General features: G+C 42.0%; 1 protein-coding gene across 1 annotated transcript in view; it reads right to left on the bottom strand.

Moving 5' to 3' along the window:
* Positions 1 to 25,626, bottom strand: part of ipo11 (importin 11) — a 255,541-nt gene that overhangs the window by 213,723 nt on the left and 16,192 nt on the right. The window contains exons 2-5 of the mRNA XM_014171158.3: positions 24,291 to 24,430; positions 21,344 to 21,444; positions 18,883 to 18,955; positions 4,518 to 4,721 (exon numbers count right to left, since the gene is read on the bottom strand). Of these exons, the coding sequence (XP_014026633.1) occupies positions 4,518 to 4,721; positions 18,883 to 18,955; positions 21,344 to 21,444; positions 24,291 to 24,428 (516 nt within the window). The 5' untranslated portion in view covers positions 24,429 to 24,430. The remainder of the gene's footprint in view (positions 1 to 4,517; positions 4,722 to 18,882; positions 18,956 to 21,343; positions 21,445 to 24,290; positions 24,431 to 25,626) is intronic.

The following is a 25,626-nucleotide window of genomic DNA, read 5'->3' as shown; positions in this document are numbered from 1 at the left end:
GTTGTTGCATATTAGATCTGTCCTCTTTCTAAACGTCTAATGGGTATTTTCATCTGTCACAAGAAACCGCTAACATGAGCGGTGCGTGTTTTCCCGCTAATTTCATTAGGGAACGAACATTCGTGCGTTGCCTACTGCCTTGTGCGCATTGCTGCGCTTAAAATGTGAACAAGCTAAACGTTCTGATCTGTTGCATCAGACTCATTGCATTTTACTTTTCTTTTATGTAGCCTAGGCATACTGGTTGTATGAATTTGGGATCCATCGTCCCACAACTGTCCCAGAGTGTATGGAATACGCCACTTCGTTCTTTCCAAGCTGACCAACAGAATAGGTCAACTTTAATACATTGGGGGATAGTAGATTGACATAGGCTAGTGATTTTGCTGTTCGTTAGCTGAGGGAAAGTAAATGTGGACAGTTATTCTAACATCTTCAAAGTGCGCATCAGAATTCGGTACGAAGGACCGCACATCATTGCATCCATTGACTTCTATCAATATGAATTACCATAATCTAAATGGGATTTCTGTCATTCTAAGCACTGTGGGTGGACACCATATGGGTCCCATAAATTTCTCAAATGTCCGGTAAATTAAAACGATGCCAGTCAAATATCCAGCGACACATTTTCCTAACTCAAAACCTGGTACGTGTTTATCAGTCCGTCCAACCTGTCTGTCTTGGAGAACTGAGACACCTGCTTCTCAGCTTCACACAACTACTGAAAAGTGACAGAGATATGGCCTGCATTATTATTATTATTATTATTATTATTATTTTGTATGCCATTAAGCAGACGCTTTTATCTGAATGGACCTATGCGTTCATAATTTTTTACATGTATATATGTGGTCGCATGAATCGAACTCACTACCAACTGAGCTAGAGGACCACACTATGTAGTGAGTGTATAATCCAGGCCTGCAGAGTTACTGTACTGTTACTTTTACTGTTCAGTCTTAAAAAAAAATCAACCTTCTCAGATCAGTCTGCTCAGCCTCAGCCAACCTGAGGCCAAGACCAGAGGAGAGGTTAAGTAGGGAGGACTAACTAAAACACTCCTTAACATATTTGAATCATTCAGAGGTAAAAGGCCTTCTTCGAAGCACAGAGCTAGGGCTGGGCGGTATACCGTATTTTACTCTATACCAGTATTGATGCTTGGATGGGTTTGGGTTAATGCCAACTATTGTATTGTAACTATAGAATTCAAATAATTATTATATTTCCATGATTTCAACAGTTCAGCCAAGTATTTTGATCTAAATTGCAAGTAAAATAACAATTGCAATATTTGGTAAAAATAATACCTCGAATGTTTTGCCCATATCGTGCGGGAAATGCAGAAATATATGAAAATGCTGAAAATCATTTTTGGTTGAAGTTTGAACAGTATAAAACAATCAGAATGGAGAAAAACCCAATGTAATCACTTACTACTGAAAAAGCTAACGGAGAAATGGTATTACACTGAACAAAAAAATGAACGCAACATGTAAAGTGTTTCTCCCATGTTTCATGAGATGAAAAAAAACATCCCCGAAATGTTCCATACGCACAAAAAGCTAATTACTCATTTTTCACACATTTGTTTACATCCCTGTTATTGAGCATTTCTCATTTGCCAAAATAATCCATCCACCTGACAGGTGTGGCATATCAAGAAGCTGATTCAACAGCATGATCATTACACAGGTGCACCTTGTGCTGGAGCCAATAAAAGGCAACTCTAAAATGTGCGGTTTTGTCACAAGTTTTGAGGGAGCGTGCAATTGGAATGCTGACTGCAGAAATGTCCACCAGAGCTGGTACCAGAGAATGTAATGTTAAATTCTCTACCATAATCCGCCTCCAACGTCATTTTATAAAATTTGGCAGTACGTCCAACCGGCCTCAACCTCAGACCACGTGTACGGCGTCGTATGGGCGAGCAGTTTGTGGATGTCAACGTTGTGAACAGAGTGCCCCATGGTGGCAGTGGGGTTACGGTATGAGCAGGCATAAGCTACGGACAACGAACAAAAATGCTTTTTATCAATGGCAATTTGAATACACAGAAATACCATGATGAGATCCTAAGGCCCACTGTGACACACATTTTGAATGTATCTGTGACCAACAGATGCATATCTGTATTCCCAGTCATGTGAAATCCATAGATTAGGGCATAATTAATTTAAATCGACTGATTTCCTCATATGGACCGTAACTCAGTAAAATCTTTGAAATTGTTGCATGTTGCGTTTATATTTTTGTTCAGTATATTTCAAAACATAAAATATCAAACAAATTCCCTTTTTTTTTTCTCTATATGATATAATACTTTGGCCATATCGCCCAGCCCTACAAAAGGTGAAAAAAATTCACAGGGGAAATTGAAATTGGATTCGATTCATTATCGAAGAATGTGGCGCTCTGATTGCCCAATGCCAAACACTACATACTGGTGTTTGAGGAAGAGGAAAGTTCAGAGACTTAATGCCAGGCAATAATCTGGAGGGATACTTCATTACTAAGACTGTCTCAGGGCAGTAGCTCTCAATGGTAGCATCAAATCCTTTCTGGGAGTATCAAAAAGTTCAGGCACCCTTATAGATTGGGTTTAAGTCAATAGTTCTGACCGGATTACTCACCAAGGACATACACAAATGCTGTTTTTCTATCTTAAAAATGAACGTCTGTTTAATTCTAAATGGACAGACAAAAAGATTATAACTTGAATCAATCATTGTACCAAGGACAAGGACTCTTGTCTCTCCTACTACAGTCTTTAACTATGGTAAAAACTATCAGTGTTTCAGTTGGACTTGTTTTTTGTCTGTTTCCTGGTGTTTTCTATGAGCCCCCGCGTTGACACTGGGTTGTGCAGAGGATAGCTGTGTTTGTTGATGGGCCATTTAGTACTGAAATCATCATCACTGCCTGCATCATTAAAAACCTCAGTTTAATGAGTCTCTGAAAGATTGCCCACACAGACCACAGTTTGACCCCACGCTTTATGTATTTTGTATCATTTTATATGCTGAGGACATATCGTCTTTAAAAAATATGGAGGGGAAATGGTGTTACTTCAGAGTCTGAGCATCTGTACACACACACACACACACACACACACACACACACACACACACACACACACACACACACACACACACACACACACACACACACACACACACACACACACACACACACACACACACAGCAGAGAAGTCAGCACAGCTAAACAGAGACCCCCAGAGGCCAAGGATGGCACAGCATGTGTATCAAACTGAGGAAGAGAGCAGCAGGGATGGGCAGGCGGAGGAAGGAAATAAAATTGAGAACTACAGAGAATGAATGCACGAGAGAAATACAGTGCCCTTAGAAATATTCATACCCCTTGACTTAATCGACATTTTGTTGTGTCACAGCCTGAATTCAAAATGAATTAAATGTTTTTTTCTCATGTATCTCTACACACACACAATACCCCATAATGACAAAGAGAAAACATGTTTTTAGAAACTTGAGCAAATATACTGAAAACGAAACAGAAATATCTCATTTACATAAGTATTCAAACCCCGAAGTCAATACATGTTAGATTCACCTTTAGCAGCGATTAAAGCTGTGAGTCTTTCTGGGTAAGTCTAAGAGCTTTGCACACCTGGATTGTACAATATTTGCACATTCTTTTGAAAATTCCTCAAGTGCTGTCAAGTTAGTCGTTGATCATAACTAGACAGCCATTCCAATGTCGCGCCATAGATTTAAAAGCTGATTTAAGTCAAAACTGTAACTAGGCCACTCAGGAACATTCAATGACATCTTGGTAAACAACTCCAGTGTATCGAGAGAGATACAGACAAAGAGAGAGACACTCACATGGGAGTGTTTGACCTTTAAGTCATGCTCTCCCAAACCACAACAGGGTTGGTACATCCTGGTACACTGTAAGCCTGTATCTTTGTAGTGACTGGGTATATTGATACATCATCCAAAGTGTAATTAATAACTTACCATGCGCAAAGGGATATTCAATGTCCGCTTTTTATTTTTATCCATCTTCCAATAGGTGCCCTTCTTTGCGAAGCATTGGAAAACCTCCCTGGTCTTTGTGGTTGAATCTGTGTTTGAAATCCACTGCTCGACTGAGGTACCTTACAGATAATTGTATGTGTGGGGTACAGAGATGTTGTCATAAGGCGTGCCATAACAAAGGGGTAGAATACTTATTGACTCGAGACATATCAGATTTCCATTTTTAATTAATTTGTAAATATTTCATTTTGACATTATGAAGTAGTGTGTAGGCCAGTGACACAAAATCTCTATTTAATCTATTTTAAATTCAGGCTGTAACACAAAAATGTGGAAAACGTCAAGGGGTGTGAATACTTTCTGAAGGCACTAAGTGTTTAGACTCACAAAGACAGACAGGAAAAAATAAAGAGGGAAAGTAAAGAAAAAGGGAAAGTGGAGAGAGAGAGAAAAAGAGGGAGAGAACGAGATGTAGCGACGGCCGTTCTTACGTCTTGAAACAGTCGTTTGTCCTGGGCCAGGCGCTTGGAGGCCAGGGTCTTGGTAACGTGGTAGAAGGTGAGTAGAGCCCTGTGCTGCTGCAGCCCGTCCTGACCCTTCACTGACTCGAGCAGGATGGGTATCAGCTCTGGCCACTGGCGGGGACAGTCCAGACGGGCCACCTTGGCTATCAGCACTGCTATCTGGGTGGCTATCTGTTCATACAGGAAACATATACAATAGGTTAAACATTATTAGAATAATATCAGGAATGTTTTCTGATATCCGGATAGTCAAAACACATGCATTAAAGAAAACATTTTTGTGCAACTTCAAATGGGGACTTGCTCTCTGGTTGTTGTTTCAGCACAGACAAGTGGGGGAGGGGCACAAGAGGAGCAGGTGTGTCCGACATGGAAGGAGAAAGAGAAAGTAGCCAAACCGACTCGCAAAAGTTAGACTTGTTGCTGCTATAGGTTATCTATAATCTCATCTGTTAGTGTCGGTCTTGACTGCATCAAATCGATGTAAAGAAGCTAGCTAGCTACACTAGCCAACTAAATTAGTTAGCCAGCTAGCTAGTCAGCAAGGCTAATTGAGGCGATTTTGCTGCGCTCCACGCGTCCTTGTCTACAACAACTAACCAACAGATGCCCATCTATATTCCCAGTCATGTGAAAGACATAGATTAGGGCCCAATGAAGTGATTTAAAATTGACTGCTTTCCTTATATGAACTGCAACTCTGTGAAATCTTTGAAATTGTTACATGTTGCGTTTATATTTTGGTTTAGTGTATAAAAATCACGATCTGCCTGATTAACACTAGTTCCTAACTTTTAAAATAACTGGGCTCTCCCATGATTACTGTAGATATGGAACACCGGCAGCAGACACACTGGCTAGTGGCTACTAAGACACACCATGTTCGATCAGCAGAACAAACCGTTTCCAGTTAGCAGCAGCTTAGTGCTAGTATGTTTGAATGGCCATTACGGTAGCTAGTTTGCCAGCATGCTGATGAAGTTGTACTGCACCAAAGTTATAGGACTGTTGTCAGAAATAGTGACAAATAATCACAAAAATCCTTAGCTAGATGGCTGGTGCACTCAAATGTGTGGCTAAGCCACTGGGAGTAAACGGATACCGGACTGCACTTTGGTCAAAGAGTGATGACAGACACAGAAGCCCAGTTGAGGATTTTAATGACGCAACAGAGTATACATGTAGTCTGTGTACAAAGGGAAACAGGATAAAATAAATAGAAATGTACTACAATGTAAATCCAATAAACAATATTATATTCATGTCAGAAATCTCTATACACAATTTACAATAAGAGAAAAATAACACCATAATTCCTCTCAGGAGAACTAACATTACAGTTCCAACAACTGGTAGGCTAATCACAATTGTACAAAATAGCAGAACTGGTGAAGAAAGTTACTCCTCTACATACAAATATCTTGTATTTACAGATAACAGCAGCAACAGGATTATAAAAGTGAAATAAGTATTTGTTCTGACTTACATTTCGTAAAAAATGCTAAAATATCCATGCAAATTAAAACTGTTTGATCTCCACGAAAGCCAACCGAACTGAGAAATAAGTTCAATTTCTATACCAACAGTTGGTTGCCATGGTGAATAATACAATAATAATTGGTAGAACACATTAAAGGAAACAAAAAGAATTCACCGGAATCTCTAAATGAAAACAAATGTAGATCAATAAAATGTTCTGGTACATCAAATTACATTTAGAGTATTCTAAATTCAAATCTAAATGGGCTTTTATTCATCCGCACCAGAATTAGTGTAACTAATTCAAACTTGTCTTCCTTTCTACGAAGGGAGGTCTGCCTCCTCATGGTGGGCATCAGCTCCACCAGTTGTACCCCAATGTGTCTGTAGGGCAGTGCTATCGGAGTCCTTAATGTGAGCTCTTCAGGGTCCCCACGGTCTTGGGAGAGCCACAGTTCTGTGCTCACAGATCTTGCTTCTTTAGGGAGATGCTCAACAACAGCTGGGACATTACTCGCCCATTGACCAATCTCAAATCCTTCTGTGGCAAGCAGAGTCCTTGTCTTGTTCACCAGCTGGCGTGCTTCCTGGTATTCAGGGAGGCTATGCAGGCAATTGTCGACTTAGAAGGCATGTTCCACTATCTGTAGCACATCCTCGTTACCATCCTTATGATCGTGCACATGTTGCTGCAAGGCGAATGTGGCGTAGAAGAGGCTGCAGGTTGTGCCAAAAGAAAGCACCTGTCATTCATAGATGATTGAGGTCATCTGAACGGGAGATGTTGGAAGTGAACAGGCACTGTTGTTCCTTGCCAGAATTGGACAAGAAGTTAGAAGGCCCTTGGAGTGCCCAACCAAGTCTTGTGTTGACTGCAACAGGTTGATCTTAAGGGCCCATGCACACCGGTTCCATCTGCGTTAAGAAGTGGGGGTGAGCTGAACCAATCAGGACCAGGGGACTGGCCTTGGTGAAGGTCGTCTGACGAAACCAAAATGTAACTCTTTGGCCTGAATGCAAAGCGTCACGTCTGATGAAACCAGGCACCGCTCATCCCTACAGTGAAGCATGGTGGTGACAGCATCATGCTGTGGGGATGTTTTTCAGCAGCAGGTAGTGGGAGACTAGTCAAGATGAACGGAGCAAAGTACAGAGAGATCCTTGATGAAAACCTGTTCCATAGTGATCAGGACCTCAGACTGGGGTGAAGGATCACCTTCCAACAGGACAACGACCTAAATCACACAGCCAAGACAACGCAGGTTTGGCTTCGGGACAAGTCTCTGAATGCCCTAGAGTGGCCAAGCCAGAGCCCGGACTTGAACTTGATCAATCATCTCTGGAGAGACCTGAAAATAGCTGTGCATCGACGCTCCCCATCCAACCTGACCGAGCATGAGAGGATCTGCAGAGAAGAATGGGAGAAACTCCCCAAATACAGGTGCGCTAAGCTTGTTGCGTCATACCCAAGAAGACTTGAGGCTGTAAATTGCTGCCAAAGGTGCTTCAACAAAGTACTGAGTAAAGGGTCTGAATACTGTAAATGTGATTTTTTTTAAATATAAATTTGCAAACATTTAAAAAAATCTGTTTTTGTCATTGTGGGAATTTGACATTTGAGAAACATGGATAAATGTCTAATTCTGATGTGTGAGAGAGCTGGTAGGTTCTACATGCAATGTCAAACGCTTTGAATGAATCATCACCTTAGAAAACGTTGTCCATTTTGATGCGTTTGGATTTCAAAGAAGATCCACAATGACCATGTTTTCCACTCAGTTTCAAACAGTTGAACTTTTTCTTCAAATGTATTATCACAGTGAGGTCAAAAAATGTAGCCTAACTGAGTTTTAAAAGCATGCTACTGTTTAGATATGTGTTTGATGCGATTTTCGATTGCATTTGCATCGATGTCAGAGTGGTTGGAGGGGACAATAGAGCACTGAGTACTTGGCCATTTGTGACCCAATGGTCGTTCGGAAGTTGGGTACTACCAACGCATGTTCAAAGGTCACGTGAAATTTGACTGCGGTCATGAGTCATGACTGACAGTGTGGTGGTGACCGTATTAATTTGCTACAATTTGTGGAATAAAATCTGGGGCGTGTGTATTTTTGTTAGTCACCATGCATCTTATTTATCACACGCGCACAGCATACAGAAACAATTTTGAGTGGAATATTATTTGCCAGACAGTGCTAGAGCTGCTTCTGCAGATCCTCAGCTTGTTGTTGCGCGAGTGAAACATTCTTTAATAAGCCCAGTCACTGCACAACAATTCTAAATGCAATGGAGTTTTAAAAACTGTTTTGATAGCCACGCTAAAAAAAAAACACGCCTCCCATTCACCATTTAAGGGATTGAGGGCGAGGTGGTTGTCCTGACACTGACCTCCCACCATTTAAATTCATAGGCAAGGCAGGCAGGCTAACAGCGCGTCACCCACCACTTGCAATGTGAGCTGGACGAAGCATGCATTTTGAAAACATACTTAATTGTTTGAAAGCTGAACATTTTACTTCATATTATGAGGCATTTCTTACCTTGCTTCAAAGTAGCCTAGGCTAAATCCAACCAGAGAAACATTGACAATTATTTTAAAGACTTCATTTGCCATCCATTGAAACCAGCATTTCTCTCCTGTTCTATTTGTTTTCATATCAACTTTCTTTAGCTGTCCAGCAGCTGAAGGCAAATCCTAGTCATATTAGCAATCCATCCTAGTTGTTGCATCTTTAGATTCGTTTAGTTTCTAAGTGAGATTTTCATATCTGTCACATATGGAACCGCTCTCATCAGGTGTGCTTTTTATAATGTTTCCCTGCAAATGAGCAAATGTTTGAAAATTACGTTTTATTGGCTGCTTCATTGCAGCAGCTGAAGGCAAATCATACACATTTAGATTATGAATTGCCATAATCTAAATGTGACTCCAACCCCATCATAAATTCTGCTCATGAAACGAAGCTGGTAGGTCTGACAACGAGACAGCCTATTGGGAGGTCAGTGTCAGGACAACCACCTCGCCCTCAATGCCTTCAAAACAAAGGAGCTGATTGTGGACTACAGGAAACGGAGGGCCAAGCACGCCCCCATTCACATTGACGGGACTGTAGTGGAGCAGGTCGAGAGTGTCAAGTTCCTTGTTGTCGAGGGGGTTGGAGGGGCGCAATGTGCGACTGACGTGTTTTCCGTTTGCTCGTTTCTTAAAGTTCATGTGAATTTTGCAGCAAAACCGTAGTCGTTTTCAAATATTAGTTTGGTGATCCCTTTCCGTAAAACCAAGACTACTTTGCTTTCGAATGTCAGCATGTCGACGAAACATAAGGCCAAAAACATGACCGAGAAAACCCGGCCTCTACAAGACCCACTCTTATCACCACCCTCTCCTGAGTCTGAGGGCCCGGAGACTCAAACTTTACCCAGGGGTACGGCCTGGCCTAGCGGCGCTGAAATGATTCGAGGCCATCAAACTGCAAAGCTCTGAGATTGTTTTCATTTGAACAGAGGTAGTTGCTACGATTGAGGCCCAAATACAGGAGGTTTCTGATACTTTAAAAGCAGATCTAACCATCCTTCAGAACGAGACAGTGCCAGTAATCACATCACTCAAAACAACCACAGAGTTGCACACTACAACAATTGCAGCACTGGAGACCTCCGCTACCAATGTCTCCGACCTAACTACATCCCTGGAGGCTGGATTGAAACGCCTGGCTGCGGATCTGAAAAAGGTGCAGAGAGCTGTGTGAGTTTTGAGGGATTCTCTCACCGCAATAACCTAAGACTGGTATCAGTCCCAGAGTCAGCGGAAATGCCTCGCGCCACAGATTTCATTTCTGGGCTGCTGAAGGATGTTCTTGCCATGGATGAGAAGCCCCTGATTGATCGTGCCCGCCGGTCGCTGCGCCCAAAGCCCCGGGATGGTGAGAGGCCCCGTGACATCATTCTTCAAGTTCATTTTTTCCATGAGAAGATGGAGATTCTCCGACAAGCCCGCAATACCACTGAGCTTTCAAGGACAGAGCTTCTCTATCTACCCGGACTACTCCCCCACTGTTTCCAGGCAGCGCGCCGTTTTGGGCAGGCCAAACGACTACTACGGGACCATCCAGGTGTGAAGTATGGACTGCGATTCCCAGCCCGTCTATGGCTTTCTCATGATGGTAAAGACTACACATTTGATTCTCCGGATGAGGCTATGGCTCACATTCAGCATCACATCAAGAAGTCTTGAACTTGCCCATAGATCAGCAACTGTTGCTTGCGAACTGTGGATAGTAAGTAAGTAGCCCACCTGTGGTACAACCATGTTTAGTTATAACATACTATTCTTGTATAGTTGGGGAGTTGGCGAACCTACTCAAGCTTCTTTGATGTGATTTAATGTTTTGATCATCTAGTGTGCTTGCCTTACAAGCATTCAGTCATTTTAACTTCATTTTATTAAGGTTTTACTTAACTCGTTTGTCTCACTCACCTATTTCAGTTTGTTTACATAGTGCCTCAGTGACAAATTACGTTTGGTTATTTGTTTACTGCATCTGTTCATGCTGACCCAGTAAACAGAAAATGTTCTGAGACTACACGTTTTTGGGGGTCTTCACTTCAATTTAAAAGGTTTTGAACGTCATTTATGCCCAGCAAACTTTCAACGCTGCACACACACAGTTTTTTGGTATTGGCTGTAAGTTGTCTTATTGTCCAACCAGGCAATTATTTTTTCTTTTTTGATTGTCTTACTACGATTTGCTTACTTCAAATTAAGTTTTTGGTTAAGAGCCTTGATACATTTTTATTTATATTCTCTCTCAATGCCCGTTATAAGACTGGGAATATAATTATATACATCTACAGTCGTGGCCAAAGGTTTTGAGAATGACACGAATATACATTTTCACAGTCTGCTGCCTCAGTTTGTATGATGGCAATTTCATATACTCCAGAATGTTATGAAGAGTGATCAGATGAATTGCAATTAATTGCAAAGTCCCTCGTGGCCATGCAAATGAACTGAATCCCCCAAAAAACATTTCCACTGCATTTCAGCCCTGCCACAAAAGGACCAGCTGACATCATGTCAGTGATTTTCTCGTTAACACAGGTGTGAGTGTTGAGAAGGACAAGGCTGGAGATCACTCTGTCATGCTGATTGAGTTTGAATAACAGACTGGAAGCTTCAAATCACTGTTCTTCCTCTGTCAACCATGGTACCTGCAAGGAAACACGTGCCATCATCATTGCTTTGCACAAAAAGGGCTGCACAGGCAAGGATATTGCTGCCAGTAAGATTGCACCTACATCAACCATTTATCAGATCATCAAGAACTTCAAGGAGAGCGGTTCAAATGTTGTGAAGAAGGGTTCAGGGCGCCCAAGAAAGTCCAGTAAGCGCCAGGACCGTCTCCTAAAGTTCATTCAGCTGCGGGATCGGGGCACCACCAGTACAGAGCTTGCTCAGGAATGGCAGCAGGCAGGTGTGAGTGCATCTGCATGCACAGTGAGGGGAAGACTTTTGGAAGATGGCCTGGTGTCAAGAAGGGCAGCAAAGAAGCCACTTCTCTCCAGGAAAAACATCAGGGACAGACTGATATTCTGCAAAAGGTACAAGGATTGGACTGCTGAAGACGAGGGTAAAGTCATTTTCTCTGATGAATCCCCTTTCTGATTGTTTGGGACATCCGGAATAAAGCTTGTCCTGAGAAGACAAGGTAAGCGCTACCATCAGTCCTGTGTCATGCCAACAGTAAAGCATCCTGAGACCATTCATGTGTGGGGTTGCTTCTCAGCCAAAGGAGTGGGCTCACTCACAATTTTGCCTAAGAACACAGCCATGAATAAAGAATGGTAGCAACACATCCTTCGAGGGCAACTTCTCCCAACCATCCAGGAACAGTTTGGTGACAAACAATGCCTTTTACAGCATGATGGAGCAACTTGCCATAAGGCAAAAGTGATAACTAAGTGGCTCGGGGGAACAAAACATCAATATTTTGGGCCCATGGCCAGGAAACTCGCTAGACCTTAATACCATTGAGAACTTGTGGTCAATCCTCAAGAGGCGGGTGGACAAACAAAAACCCACAAATTCTGACAAACTCCAAGCATTAATTATGCAAGAATGGGCTGCCATCAGTCAGGATGTGGCCCAGAAGTTAATTGACAGCATGCCAGGGCAGATTGCAGAGGTCTTGAAAAAGAAGGGTCAACACTGCAAATATTGACTATTTGCATCAACTTCATGTAATTGTCAATTAAAGTCTTTGACACTTATGAAATGCTTGTAATTATACTTCAGTATTCCATAGTAACATCTGACAAAAATATCTCAAGACACTGAAGCAGCAAACTTGGTCGAAATTAATATTTGTGTCATTCTCAAAACTTTTGGCCACGACTGTTCAAGTGGTGCTTTGTAATTTCGATTGCACAAGGGATTCACTTTCTTTTTTTCTCCTCTCTTTTTGCTGCTTGATCCACTAACACAAAACATGTCTTTAAAGAGTGGGACTGTGGGTTTGGGTTTAACACCGCACTCTCACAGACATAATGTGTGAAGAGAACATGTTCTAATTATGCTTGTACCTCATTTGGGGAGGAATTGTCTGGGAAGGAGGGAGGAAGGAGGTTGAATTGTTCTGTTTTAAATGTTGTCATTCTGTCTTGTTTTTTTTCTGTACTTTTTCCAAGTATCTTACACCGTACATTATTACTCTGAGACAAGTTATTCTGGGGTTTTGGGGTATTCATTGCTTTTCCACTCTATGCTTTAATGACAGGGTTGTATAACGGGAGTGCTCAGTGTGGCCGAAATAATACGATCAAGTACATTTCGTGGAACATCAAAGGGGCTAACAACCCTGTGAAGCATAAGAGGGTGCTGACACACTTAAAACCTCTTTGGGCTAGGGGCAGAATCCTGAATTTATGGATGACTGACGTGCCCAAAGTAAACGGCCTGTTACTCAGGCCCAGAAGCTAGGATATGCATATATGGTAGCATGGTAGCATTGGATAGAGAACCCTCTGAAGTTCCTAAAATTGTTAAAATAATGCCTGTGAGTATAACAGAACTGATATGGCAGGCGAAAACCCAAGGAAAATCCATCCGGAAATTATAATTTTTTTGAGGTCACAGGCCTTTTCAATGCTAGCCTATGGGATATACAAAAAAAAGGACCCAGATTGCAGTTCCTATTGCTTCCACTAGATGTCAACAGTCTTTAGACAGGGTTTCAGGCTTGTTTCTTGAAAAACGAACAAGTAGTGGGCACGCTCTTCGTTATTTCCCTTTTCAATTGAACACCGTTCTTTCGGTCTGAAATATTATCATTTATTTACATATTAGGGTATCTGAGAATTGATTAGAAACATTGTTTGACTTGTTTGGTTGAAGTTTACCGGTAACTTTTTGGATTCCTTTGTATGCATGTTGAAGGAGTGGATTACTGAAATCAATGGCGCCAACTAAACAGACTTTTTTTAGATATAAAGGACTTTATTGAACAAAACGAACATTCACTGTGTGGCTGGGAACCTTGGGATTGCAGAGGATGCTCTTCAAAGGTAAGTGATTTATTTTATCACTATTTGTGAAGCCGGTGCTGGTTGAAAAAGTATTTTGATGTGGGGCGCTGTCCTCAGAAAATCGCATGGTATGCTTTCACCGTAAAGCCTTTTTGAAATCTGACAACGCGGTTGGATTAACATGAAGTTAAGCTTTTAAATGATGTAAGACACGTATGTTCATGAATGTTTAATATTTCGATTTTCTTATTTTGAATTTGGCGCTCTGCAATTTCACCGGACGTTGTCGCAGGTGGACCACTAGCGGTCCGCGATCCCTAAGAGGGTTTGAATGCAAATGTTGCATTTCTACAAGAGACTCACTTGAGGACTGGCGAGCACTTTAGGATGCATAGGGACTGGGTAGGTCAAGCGTTCCACTCTAACTTTCATAGTAAATCAAGAAGTGCTGCCATTTTGGATGATAAATCTACTCCTTTTGTAGCTTCTGAGGTTATTGCTGATCCAAGGGAAACTGTTTTCTACCCCTCTTGTTTTGGCTCATGTTTATGCTCTCAATTGGGATGACAAGTTTAAGTTCTTCCTTTTTATCCGCTATACCCAATTTTGATTCCCATTTGTTGATTTTAGGGGGGGATTTCAACTGTACAATGTCCCCAGTTCTTGACAAGTGCTCACAAAGGCGTATCTAAATATGCCCTACTTAATCAAATCTTTTCTACAAAAATATGCTATGTGAGAGGCCTGGTGTTTCCGACACCCTACAGATAGACAGCGTTTAAATGTATAGTTGAAGTGGGAAGTTTACATACAGCTTAGCCAAATACATTTAAACTCAGTTTTCACAATTCCTGACATTTAATCCTATTAACAATTCCCTGTTTTAGGTCAGTTAGGATCACCACTTTATTTTATGAATGTGAAATGTCAGAATAATAGTAGAGAGAATAATTTATTTCAGCTTTTATTTCTTTCATCACATTCCCAGTCGGTCAGAAGTTTACATACACTCAATTAGTATTTGGTAGCATTGCCTCATGATGCCATCTATTTTATGAACTGCACCAGTCCCTCCTGCAGCAAAGCACCCCCACAACATGATACTTCACGGTTGGGATGGTGTTCTTCGGCTTGCAAGCCTCCCCCTTTTTCCTCCAAACATAACAATGAAATAACATTTTTGTTTCATCAGACCAGAGGACATTTCTCCAAAAAGTACGATCTTTGTCCCCATGTGCAGTTGCAAACCGTAGTCTGACTTTTTTATGGCGGTTTTGGAGCAGTGGCTTCTTCCTTGCTGAGCAAAGAGGCACTGAGTTTGAAGGTGGGCCTTAAAATACATCCACAGGTACACCTCCAATTGACTCAAATGATTTCAATAAGCCCATCAGAAGCTTCTAAAGCCATGACATCATTTTATGGAATTTTCCACGCTGTTTAAAGGCACAGTCAAATTAGTGTATGTAAACTTCTGACCCACTGGAATTGTGATACAGTGAATTGTAAGTGAAATAATCTTGTCTGTAAACAATTGTTGAAAAAATTACTTGTGTCATGAACAAAGTAGTTGTCCTAACCGACTTGCCAAAACTATCGTTTGTTAACAAGAAATATGTGGAGCGGTTGAAAAACGAGTTTTAATGACTCCAACCTAAGTGTATGTAAACTTCCGACTTCAACTGTATTTGGCTAAGGTGTATGTAAACTTCCGACTTCAACTGTATGTCCTGCTCTACCATATAGGAGTCTCTCAAAACATACCTACGTGGCCAAATTATTTCTTACACAGCCAACAAAAACAAAGCTCGCTCTCAGAGGCTTCGAGACCTGAGCGAAGCCATAGCTACATTGGATGAGAAGTATGCTACAGATCCTTCCTCTGATCTACATAAAGAGTGCACACTACTCCAATCTGAATTTGACGAGCTTTCTACCAGGCAAGCTGAACAAGTACTCTCGCCAGCTCGATACAGAGTGTATCAACAAGGCGACGAGGCCAGTAAACTCCTTGCACATCGGATCCGTCAGATCAGATCCGTAAATCTTTAATCCCACAAATAAGGACCCTGTCTGGTGCCACCACAGTTATACATAAAGAGATCGATGATCAATTCAAACAATTTTACTCTGCGCTATACACCTCTGAATCTCCTCAAGACCCTTTGATTAATTCTTTAATGGTCTGAATATGCCTTCAATTGATACAGACTCCCATGACTGTTTAGAAGAATTTACACCTGAGGAGATTGCAACAGCAGTGTCCGCAATGAAAAGTGGTAAATCACCGGGTCCGCCCGGTTTTCCAAACAAATTTTACAGGACGTTCTCTCGTCTGCATAGCCCATTCTTGTCTCGATTATTTGCAGAGTTTTATCAGGCTTCAATTTCATTACTATTAAATAAAAACAAAGACCCCCTGGAATGTGGATCCCATCACCCAATCCCGCTTTTAAACTGTGATTACAAAATCCTAGCCAAGCTTTAGCCATCCGTATGGAAGGCTCGCTGCACCAAGTAATACACTCTGACCAGACTGGCTTTGTGAGAAATAGGCATTTGAATATACTATAATCCCCAGCGTCGGGGGACCTGGAGGTGGTGGTCTCGCTCAATGAGGAAAAAGCTTTTGACCGTGTTAAGTGGGACTACCTAACAGCTGCCTCCTCTCTGCAGATCCTCTCAAGCTCTGTCATGTTGGATAGGGAGCATTGCTGCACAGCTATTTTCAGGTCTGAGCGCTCTGGAGCAGGTTTTCATCTAGGGTCTCTCTGTACTTTGCTCGATCCTGACTAGTCTCCCAGTCCCTGCAACTGAAAAACATCCCCACAGCATGATGCTGCCACCACCATGCTTCACCGTAGGGATTGTGCCAGGTTTGCTCCAGACGTGACACTTGCCATTCAGGACAAAGAGTTCAATCTTTGTTTGATCAGACCAGAGAATCTTGTTTCTTATGGTCAGAGTCCTTTAGGTGCCTTTTGGCAAACTCCAAGCGGGCTGTCAAGTGCCTTTTACTGAGGAGTGGCTTCCGTCTGGCCACTCTACCATAAAGGCCTGATTTGGTGGAGTGCTGCAGAGATGGGAGAATCTTTCAGAAGAACAACCATGTCCACAGAGGAGCTCTGGAGTTCTGTTAGAGAGAGGATCAGGTCCTTGGTCACCTCCACGACCAATGCCCTTCTCCCCCATTTGCTCAGTTTGGCAAGCTTTAGGAAGAGTCTTGGTGGTTCCAAACTTCTTCCATTTAAGAACGACAGAGGCCACTGTGTTCTTGGGGACCTTCAATGCTACAGACATTTTTTGGCACCCTTCCCCAGATCTGTGCCTCAACACAATCCTATCTCTGAGCTCGACAGACAATTACTTTGACCTCATTACTTTTTTTGCTCAAACATCCCCTGTAAACTTTTGGACCTTATATAGGACAGGTGTGTGCATTTCCAAATCACGTACATTCAACTGAATTTACCACAGGTGGACTCCAATCAAGTTGTAGAAACATCTCAAGGATGATCAATGGAAACAGAATGCACCTGAGCTCAATTTGTATTAACAGCAAAGGGTCTGAATATTTATGTAAATAATGTTTTTATTTACATTTGGGAAAAGAAAAAAAAATAACTGTTTTCACTGTCATTATGGGGTATTGTGTTTAGATTGCTGAGGATTTTTTATTTATTTCATCCATTTTAGAATTAGGCTGTAACGTAACAAAACGTGGAAAAAGTCAAGGGGTCTGAATACTTTTCAAGGCACTGTATATAGCAAAGTTATCATATTCATTATTGCTTTTATTATTACTTTCCTGTTATTTCTCTATTTAATTTCTCTCTGCGTTGTTGGGAAGGGCCCGTAAGGAAGCATTTCATCTGTTGTTTACGAAGCATGTGAGAAATAACATTTGATATCTTGCTAGAGACTGAAGATGGGCCAATAAGCTTCTGTAAGAAGTGTCACTGCACTGACTGCACAGATGGCAATAAAGCTGAATCATATTTGTATGTGAAGATAATTGGTGTGATTGGGCAAAACTCACTTATCTGCATTACAGTCATAGCAGAGGGAGAACAGGGACATTGATCAGGATGCATTATGGCAAGCTGAGTGTTCTCTTCATTTTGGATTTTTGCTTGTGCATGCAGCACACTCGCTTTCTCTCTCTGAGGCAGTTTGGTGGTGATGTGACATAAGGTAATTGGTGGTTGGAGACATCCCTCTAGTGGTGTGGGGGCTGTGCTTTGGCAAAGTGGGTGGGGTTATATCCTGCCTGTTTGGCCCTGTCCGGGGGTATCATCGGATGGGGCCACAGTGTCTTCTGATCCCTCCTGTCTCAGCCTCCAGTATTTATGCTGCAGTAGTTTATGTGTCGGGGGGCTAGGGTCAGTCTGTTACATCTGGAGTATTTCTCTTGTCTTATCCGGTGTCCTGTGTGTATTTAAATATGCTCTTTCTAATTCTCTCTTTCTGTCTTTCTCTCGGAGGACCTGAGCCCTAGGACCATGCCTCAGGACTACCTGGTATGATGACTCCTTGCTGTCCCCAGTCCACCTGGCCGTGCTGCTGCTCCAGTTTCAACTGTTCTGCCTGCGGCTATGGAACCCTGACCTGTTCACCGGACGTGCTTGTTGCACCCTCGACAACTACTATGATTATTATTATTTGACCATGCTGGTCATTTATGAACATTTTAACATTTTGACCATGTTCTGTTATAATATCCACCCTGCACAGCCAGAAGAGGACTGGCCACCCCTCATAGCCTGGTTCCTCTCTAGGTTTCTTCCTAGGTTTTTGGCCTTTCTAGGGAGTTTTTCCTAGGGAGTTTTTCCTAGCCACCGTGCTTCTTTCACATGCTTTGCTTGCTGTTTGGGGTTTTAGGCTGGGTTTCTGTACAGCACTTTGAGAATATCAGCTGATGTACGAAGGGCTATATAAAAATAAATTTGATTTGATTTGATTTTAATGAAGCCTTAGGGGGGAGATTAACTCTAGACCACACACACACACATCATTGGATCACGGCAGATTGCTGACGGAGTCGACCTCCTTTCCAGAGGGGTGACAGAGAGAGGAAGAGACAGGTGAGACACAAGGGACTAGAATGGCTGAAATGCTCTCCATTTGGACACAGACAGCCACTGCTACCAGTAGAGAGGTATCCCTAGGTAGGGGTCCCTGTAGAAGTATGGCCACTTCTCCAAGACAGAGCCAAATGGACATACTGGAAAGCTGTTTGGGAGTGTTCTACTTAGTGATGGCGGTCGATGAAATGATGCTCCGAAAGGGACGAGTCATTGGTTGACAGCTCACGCAAAAAACGACTGACCTGGTTGACGGGCTCATTGAAGTTGGTGATCAGGCCAGCTCGCAGCGACGTCTTCTCCTCTTCTGACAGAGCACTGGACGGACGGACACACACACACAGAACTAGGTTACAATAACGTTATAAAATAATGCCAAACATCAACGCAAACATCTTTTCAATACTCAATATGCATTTTGAATTAGTTGACTGCTTCAAACGTGTTATCATAAACGCTCTCCACTGATTGAATTGTTTGAGGCCTCAATATGCTAGAGGAAAGGAGGGGGAGGCTCATTGACCGTGTGCAATTCTTGTCAAATATCACCATCTGCTTCTTTAGTGAGGCGGTCAGCGAGAATGACCATAGTATTATTACATTTCCACACCCTTCCATTTGAGAGGGAAAGGAAAGCCATGGCATTATCAACTGCCTGACACAGCACCCAGCTGATATCCTGTGAGAGACGCCTTCTGCTTTGAATCCAATTTCCCCAGGGAGAGAGCTAGCGAGGAAGCGCCACAGCGCAGGCTTTAATATAGAGGGCTGATACGACATGAAGATGACAGAGAGCAGCAGTGAGGGATAGCTCTGGCCCTGTATGAAGCTATTGTATACACTGGCCCGGGCTAACACTAGAACTGCTAAAGCAGTCATTTTGACTGCTCATAAATTAAACATTTTTAAAGTCATGCCACCCTCCATTCTTGACTTTTCCTAAATAAGTCTATATAACCCTGTCGTTGTTCGAATCTTAAATATCACAAACAAAACTGGAGTTTTAACCAGTTTAAGGAGGGCATGTCATTTTTTGAATGGTTTCCCCTACTTCTCTCCACAGTTGAAAGTGCAGTGCTCACCTTGATAATTAACTCGAAACTGAACCTAAACTGAAACTAATTTCACACATAACAGATTAAATAAATTAAGTAAGGTATGATGGGGAGAAAGGGGGTGAATGGGTGAGTTGAGTGACGGGAAGCGAACTATGCATAATTATATAATCACCAATTGTGAATGAAGAACAGGGCGGGCCATTCTATTGTATTGATCTGTTCTAATTATAATCTCAAAAAATGGTATGTACCCTATATCAGTCCACAGAATGTGTTTTTGGGTTTTTACATATAGCCTACAGTAACAAAGTAATGAAAATGCTATTGTGTTATTTGAAATAAAAATGGTATTCTAAATTTACCAATGGCCTTCATAAAACACCAATTTATAATCTTTTCAATAGCATATATGAAATGGATTCATTACACGTTTGGAATATTGCAGTCAGAATGACTGCTCATTAGAATGAAGGAGGTCCCTCGAGGCCCAGCGCTTCTATTGTTAGAGGAAGCAGGAGAGCGAGAGAGGGGAGAGGGGAGGGAATCATGGAGAGGTAAGAATGTTAAGAAGAGTGAGGAAGGGGAGGTGGCAGCAGTGGATGAGAAAATAGGAATTAAATCAGGAGAGAGGGGAAGAGGGAAAGGAAGAGAGGGAGGGCTTGATTGAGTCTCATCCTTGTGGAAGAGAAACAGAAGAGGGGATTAAGTGAAGTGTAATGTGAAGAAGGGAAGAGGGACAAAGAAAGAGGGAAGTTTCCCCATCCCATACAAAGTAGCAGAGATCCTAACCCCGGTAGAAGTTTGTGCGACAAGCCAGCAGATCGTTTCCCCCAGTAAATTGGGCAACTTCTGTAGGCACTGGGTGCATTAAGCGCAAAGCAATGGCCAGGAGTTCATTGCACCTTCCACAGCAAGCAGAGGTGACAGCGACAAATGACAATGAACTACCCACACCTACAAAAGAAAAGAAGGGGGTACTTTGGAAGGAGAGCACAAGGGTGAGAGGTAAAAAATAAAATAACGGCTGGAGATTGCATAGGCAGAACTGATCGTCTTTGAGGTGAGGTGGTTAACAACAGTCTTTGTTCTGTGGACCTGTAGGTGAACTTGAAACATTAAGCTAGTCAGCAATCCCATAGGTGTGAATGGAGAATACCATCCCATAGGTGTGAATGGAGAATACAATCCCATAGGTGTGAATGGAGAATACCATCCCATAGGTGTGAATGGAGAATACCATCCCATAGGTGTGAATGGAGAATACCATCCCATAGGTGTGAATGGAGAATACCATCCCATAGGTGTGAATGGAGAATACAATCCCATAGGTGTGAATGGAGAATACCATCCCATAGGTTGTGTCTGTACAATACAATCAGTATGGCCTGCACTAGATGGACTTAAGAGAATGGCACCAATGAATGGCAATGTGAGCTCACAAAACACACACAGCTGAGCCCAATCAATTTGCAGAACTTGCCATTAATACTGAAACATGATGATGGGAGAGGTAACGGGTGTGGGAAGATGTTTTTTGAATCGTAAAATGGCGAGGTGAGAGAGAAGACGGGACAGAACCACAAGGAAGGTGAAAAGAGCGGAAAGAAGTAAGAGAAGAAGAGAGGGAGGTAAAAGAGAGGAGGCTTACTTTGGCGCGACTCTCCTCCAGTACCTGTCGATGCCATTTTTGAAGTAGAGCACGGCAAGCCATCGGACGTTAACATCCAACATGTGGTTGTTGAAGATATTCTAGAGGACAGAAAACACAGGGCAGCGTTTAAATAACTTAGTAGGTGGGAGGAATCAATATTATTTAAAATCACTGTGATAATGTCCTTGGCTGCAGGTGGAATTTCACAGCTATCCAAGGAGTCACAAAGTGCTTACATTCTTGGATTCTTGGATTAGGGGCTGGTTTGGAATTGGACCTCTTAATAAAGCCACACTGACTGGCTGCTTATCTTAGCTGTCCTACAAGGATTTTTTGAGTGACAGAGAGAGAACCCAAACTTTGGGCTCATTAAAAAAAGATGTCCCAGCACCCGAGGTGAGTTCGGGGGAGGTGGGGGTGCATGAGAGGGGCATGCTGGGAGCTCGCAGTCTTGAGTACGCACCTGGCGCCAGACTGAGACAATCACAGCAGAGTGCTGCCACACTCCACTGTACACACACTTCTCTCAGCAGGAGAACTGAAGGGTGAAGCTGCGTTGAGTAGCGAACCACAGGGGTGAGTGGGGGCAGAGTACAACAATGTTCTCTGTTATTAACTCAGTCCTGACTGTCTGAATACAGCAGAGAGTTCTAGGCTCAGAGCTGATTCAAACGGTGTTGTTGTGTGGGTAGAAAAAGCAGAGCCTGGCAGTGCAGCCTCAGTTGGGTGGCTGATGTGGCTAGGGTTGCAAAGGGAGGGTATATTACTGGAAACTTTCAAAAGTGTACCAATAAACTACCAGAATTTTGGCATCTTTCAAGGAATTTACGTAATCTATCACAAGAAATCCAGTGGCCCCTTAGGGTACTTCAGACTATCACAGGTGTCTGTAATAATCTCTGGCCCTCTTTGTGGCCTCATCACATGTAAAATATATGAAATATGATGATTTTAAAATAAATAGAAAGCTGTAAAAAACATGAACCTAAATATAAACCATAAACTTAGTGAATACAAAATGTTTTTTTACTGTTTTGTTTTTTATTTTTATTTTTTTAACTATGTCAATATGTATTCGCTGTCAATGTTTTGTCATTGTCATTTTTGTGAAAAAAGTCAAGTTGGAAGAGTTCATTGAAAAGAATGCCTTGATTGATTAGATGCTTTTAAAATTAATTAGGCTATTTTCTCTTTAACCATATGGTCTATCTACAAGAAGGTCATGCACAATATGGACAAAGATATAGTGCATTCGGAAAGAAGGCTGTAATCTCTGCCAAAGGTGATTCGACAAAGTACTGAGTAAAGGGTCTGAATACTTATGCAAATGTGATAGCAAATTTATAAAACAAAATAAAAACCAAAAAATGTCTAAAAACCTGTTTTTCTTTGTCATTATGGGGTATTGTATGTAGATTGATGAGGGGAAAAAACAATTTAATCAATTTTAGAATAAGGCTGTAATGTAACAAAATCTGGAAAAAGTCAAGAGGTCTGAATACTTTCCCAATGCACTGTAAAATGTATATGAAAAGAAAAAATTGTTATTCAAGTATAAATTACTAACGTTTTTATTTTTTAATTTAACCTTTATTTAACTAGATAAGTCAGTTAAGAACAAATTCATATTTACAATCACGGCCTACCCCGGCCAAACCCTAACGACGCTGGGCCAATTGTGCACCGCCCCACAGGACTCCCAATAACGGCCGGTTGTAATAGAGCTTGGAATCGAACCAGGGTCTGTAGTGACACCTCTAGCACTGAGATTTTAACATTTAAGTCATTTAGTAGACACTCTTATCCAGAGCGACTTACAGTAGTGAATGCATACATTTCATGCATTTTTTATTTGTTTTTGGGTTTTTTGTACTGGCCCCCGTGGGAATCGAACCCACAACCCTGGCGTTGCACACACCATGCTCTACCAACTGAGCCACAGGGAAGACTAGATGCAGTGCCTTACACCGCTGCGCCACTCGGGAGAACACATTAAAACAGATTGCCATCGATTTTCTGTTGTTTAGAAAAATTACTGAAGATTATGGAAATCTTGGTAAATTACCGTTGGCTTTGCAACCCTAGTTGTGGCTAACAACCACCTACTGTAACAAGGTTTTGGATAGCTGATGGATAGAGATCAACAAAGACCATCCTGAATGAGAAGAGATGGTGAGGAGGATGGGACAGATTAGATTCCTTTACAGCCCCTATGGAGTATCTCTCTCTCTCACACACACACACACACACAGTATCCTGCTACTATGGTTTACCCCATGGCTCTAACAGCAGCACAGTGACACATCAACCTGGGCTAGACTGGGGCATTGTGTGTAACCTAATGGTCTATCATTTGTGACAGGGACTAATGCAATGTGACAATGGGATAATGACAGTCAAGGTTAGTGTACAGCTGAGCACCACATCTATTTCTCTGTCACTATCTCTACCATTCCTGTTCATTTTTTAAAACTTTTATTTTATTATTGTAGTGAGGGTGGGGTGATTTGTTAGTAGTGATTGTAATCAGGGCAAAACTGCCCACAGATATTCTTTATGGAAACCACACAAGCTGATCGCCGCTGCAGTTGTTATTATTGATATCCAGTCTTCTCTAACATTTGAGAACCCAGTTACATATAGTATCACATCACCACAGCTTTGCATATATCAAGATGATCCAAAACCACAAGAGAAGCATTTTGGGCTCACAGAAGGCCTACCTTTTTTAAAATGTCTGCATAAATTGACCCAAAACTTTCTAACCCATATCCTATCTATCGTGTAATAATTAGAGGAACAACCTTAACTTGAGGAACTCAAAACTTTGCACAAATCAATGGATGATATGTGGTAAGCTCCAGTACAGACGTTGGTGCCTGTGTTTGCTTGTGTGCGCGCGTGTGTGTGTGTTTGCCTGTGTGTGCGTGTGTGTTAGACATACCAGCAGTACAGAGTAGAAGCCAGGTTGTGTCTCCCACTGTCGTAGCTGCTCCTCAGCAGGCTTCAGTAGAGCAGTATCCTGACTGGTGGCCTGGGTCAGGGCCTGTAGGACCACCGAGCTGGCACTCTCCATATCCATACCTGGAGACACCCGGGGGTTAGAGAGCGAGAGAGAGAGAGAGAGAGAGGACCGGGGTGGAACAGAAGGGGGAGAGGAGAATGAAAGGGAGAGGGGATAGAGACAGAGAGAGAGACAGAAAGAGTGAGAAGGGTTCAGCACCACCTTCCCATAACATTTTTACTGTAGGAATATGGAAATGATTAAACTTCAGTAGAAGGCACAAGGCAGACATTATGTCTGCACAAATAGACAAACCAAAGAGGTCTTTACATGCCTCTTCATCCCACCATCCCTCCCCTCCTTTCATCATCACGGTCCTCTCTCGCTCTATAACAGATCACAATGTAAGTAAAATCACTCAGAGGCTAGAATGGTAGTCCCAATGACGCAGGCAGGCACAGCCTTGACACAGCAGAGCAACACACCTGGTCCTCATGCAGGCAGCACCCTCTGCAACTTTGACGGAAATCATTCTATCCTACAGTCGAAACTGCCTGACTTGTAAATTTCAAAAAAGGGAGACCCGAGTCAATCTATTTCCAATGATACCCAGAAGAACTAACAATGATACTCCCTGAAGAAATAGGCTATACAGCTCTGTCTGTACGGCATGACTTTCAATTATTTCTCAGCATTGACTGAAATAGCTTTGAATGTTTCATGTAGTGTTATTTTACTACCCACTTGATAACGTCTACATCCCAGCAGATTTGGTTGTTTTTAGGGAGACAGGGAAGTAAAAATAAATAAATGTTCATTTCAAAAAACTAAAAGCTGCTTTACCCAACCGTGTGGAGACTGAATGGGCCTCCAGTGTTATGTAAGCCTGAAACCAGGTTTGATCATTTGTAAGTCTAAATTCAATTCATGATGACAGACACATAGGATGTTTCTCTCGTTACATAGAGGCCCAACGCACTTTTTGATTCAAAACACAATGGTGCGTTCTATAACAAGTAATAAACCTAAAGGCACAATGGAAAACAGCATCTAGTGGTTTAAGTGTAGATGCTGCTACATGCATATAGATAATATCCCCATAATCTAAAATAGACATGAAAATGGCGTGGACAATTTCCTTCAAGCCAGATACCAAGATATTTGTAAGATGGAAGGAACTCAATTTGTGTACCATTCAAACTAGTCATTACAAATTCATTTAAATCTGGGTTATGGGAACTACAATCTATATAAATAATATTGGTAATGCAGTAAC

The sequence above is a fragment of the Salmo salar genome, chromosome 24, assembly GCF_965601325.2.
Source record: "Salmo salar chromosome 24, fSalSal1, whole genome shotgun sequence".
NCBI classification, from domain to species: Eukaryota; Metazoa; Chordata; class Actinopteri; order Salmoniformes; family Salmonidae; genus Salmo; species Salmo salar.
This window is presented reverse-complemented; position numbering and strand designations above follow the sequence as displayed.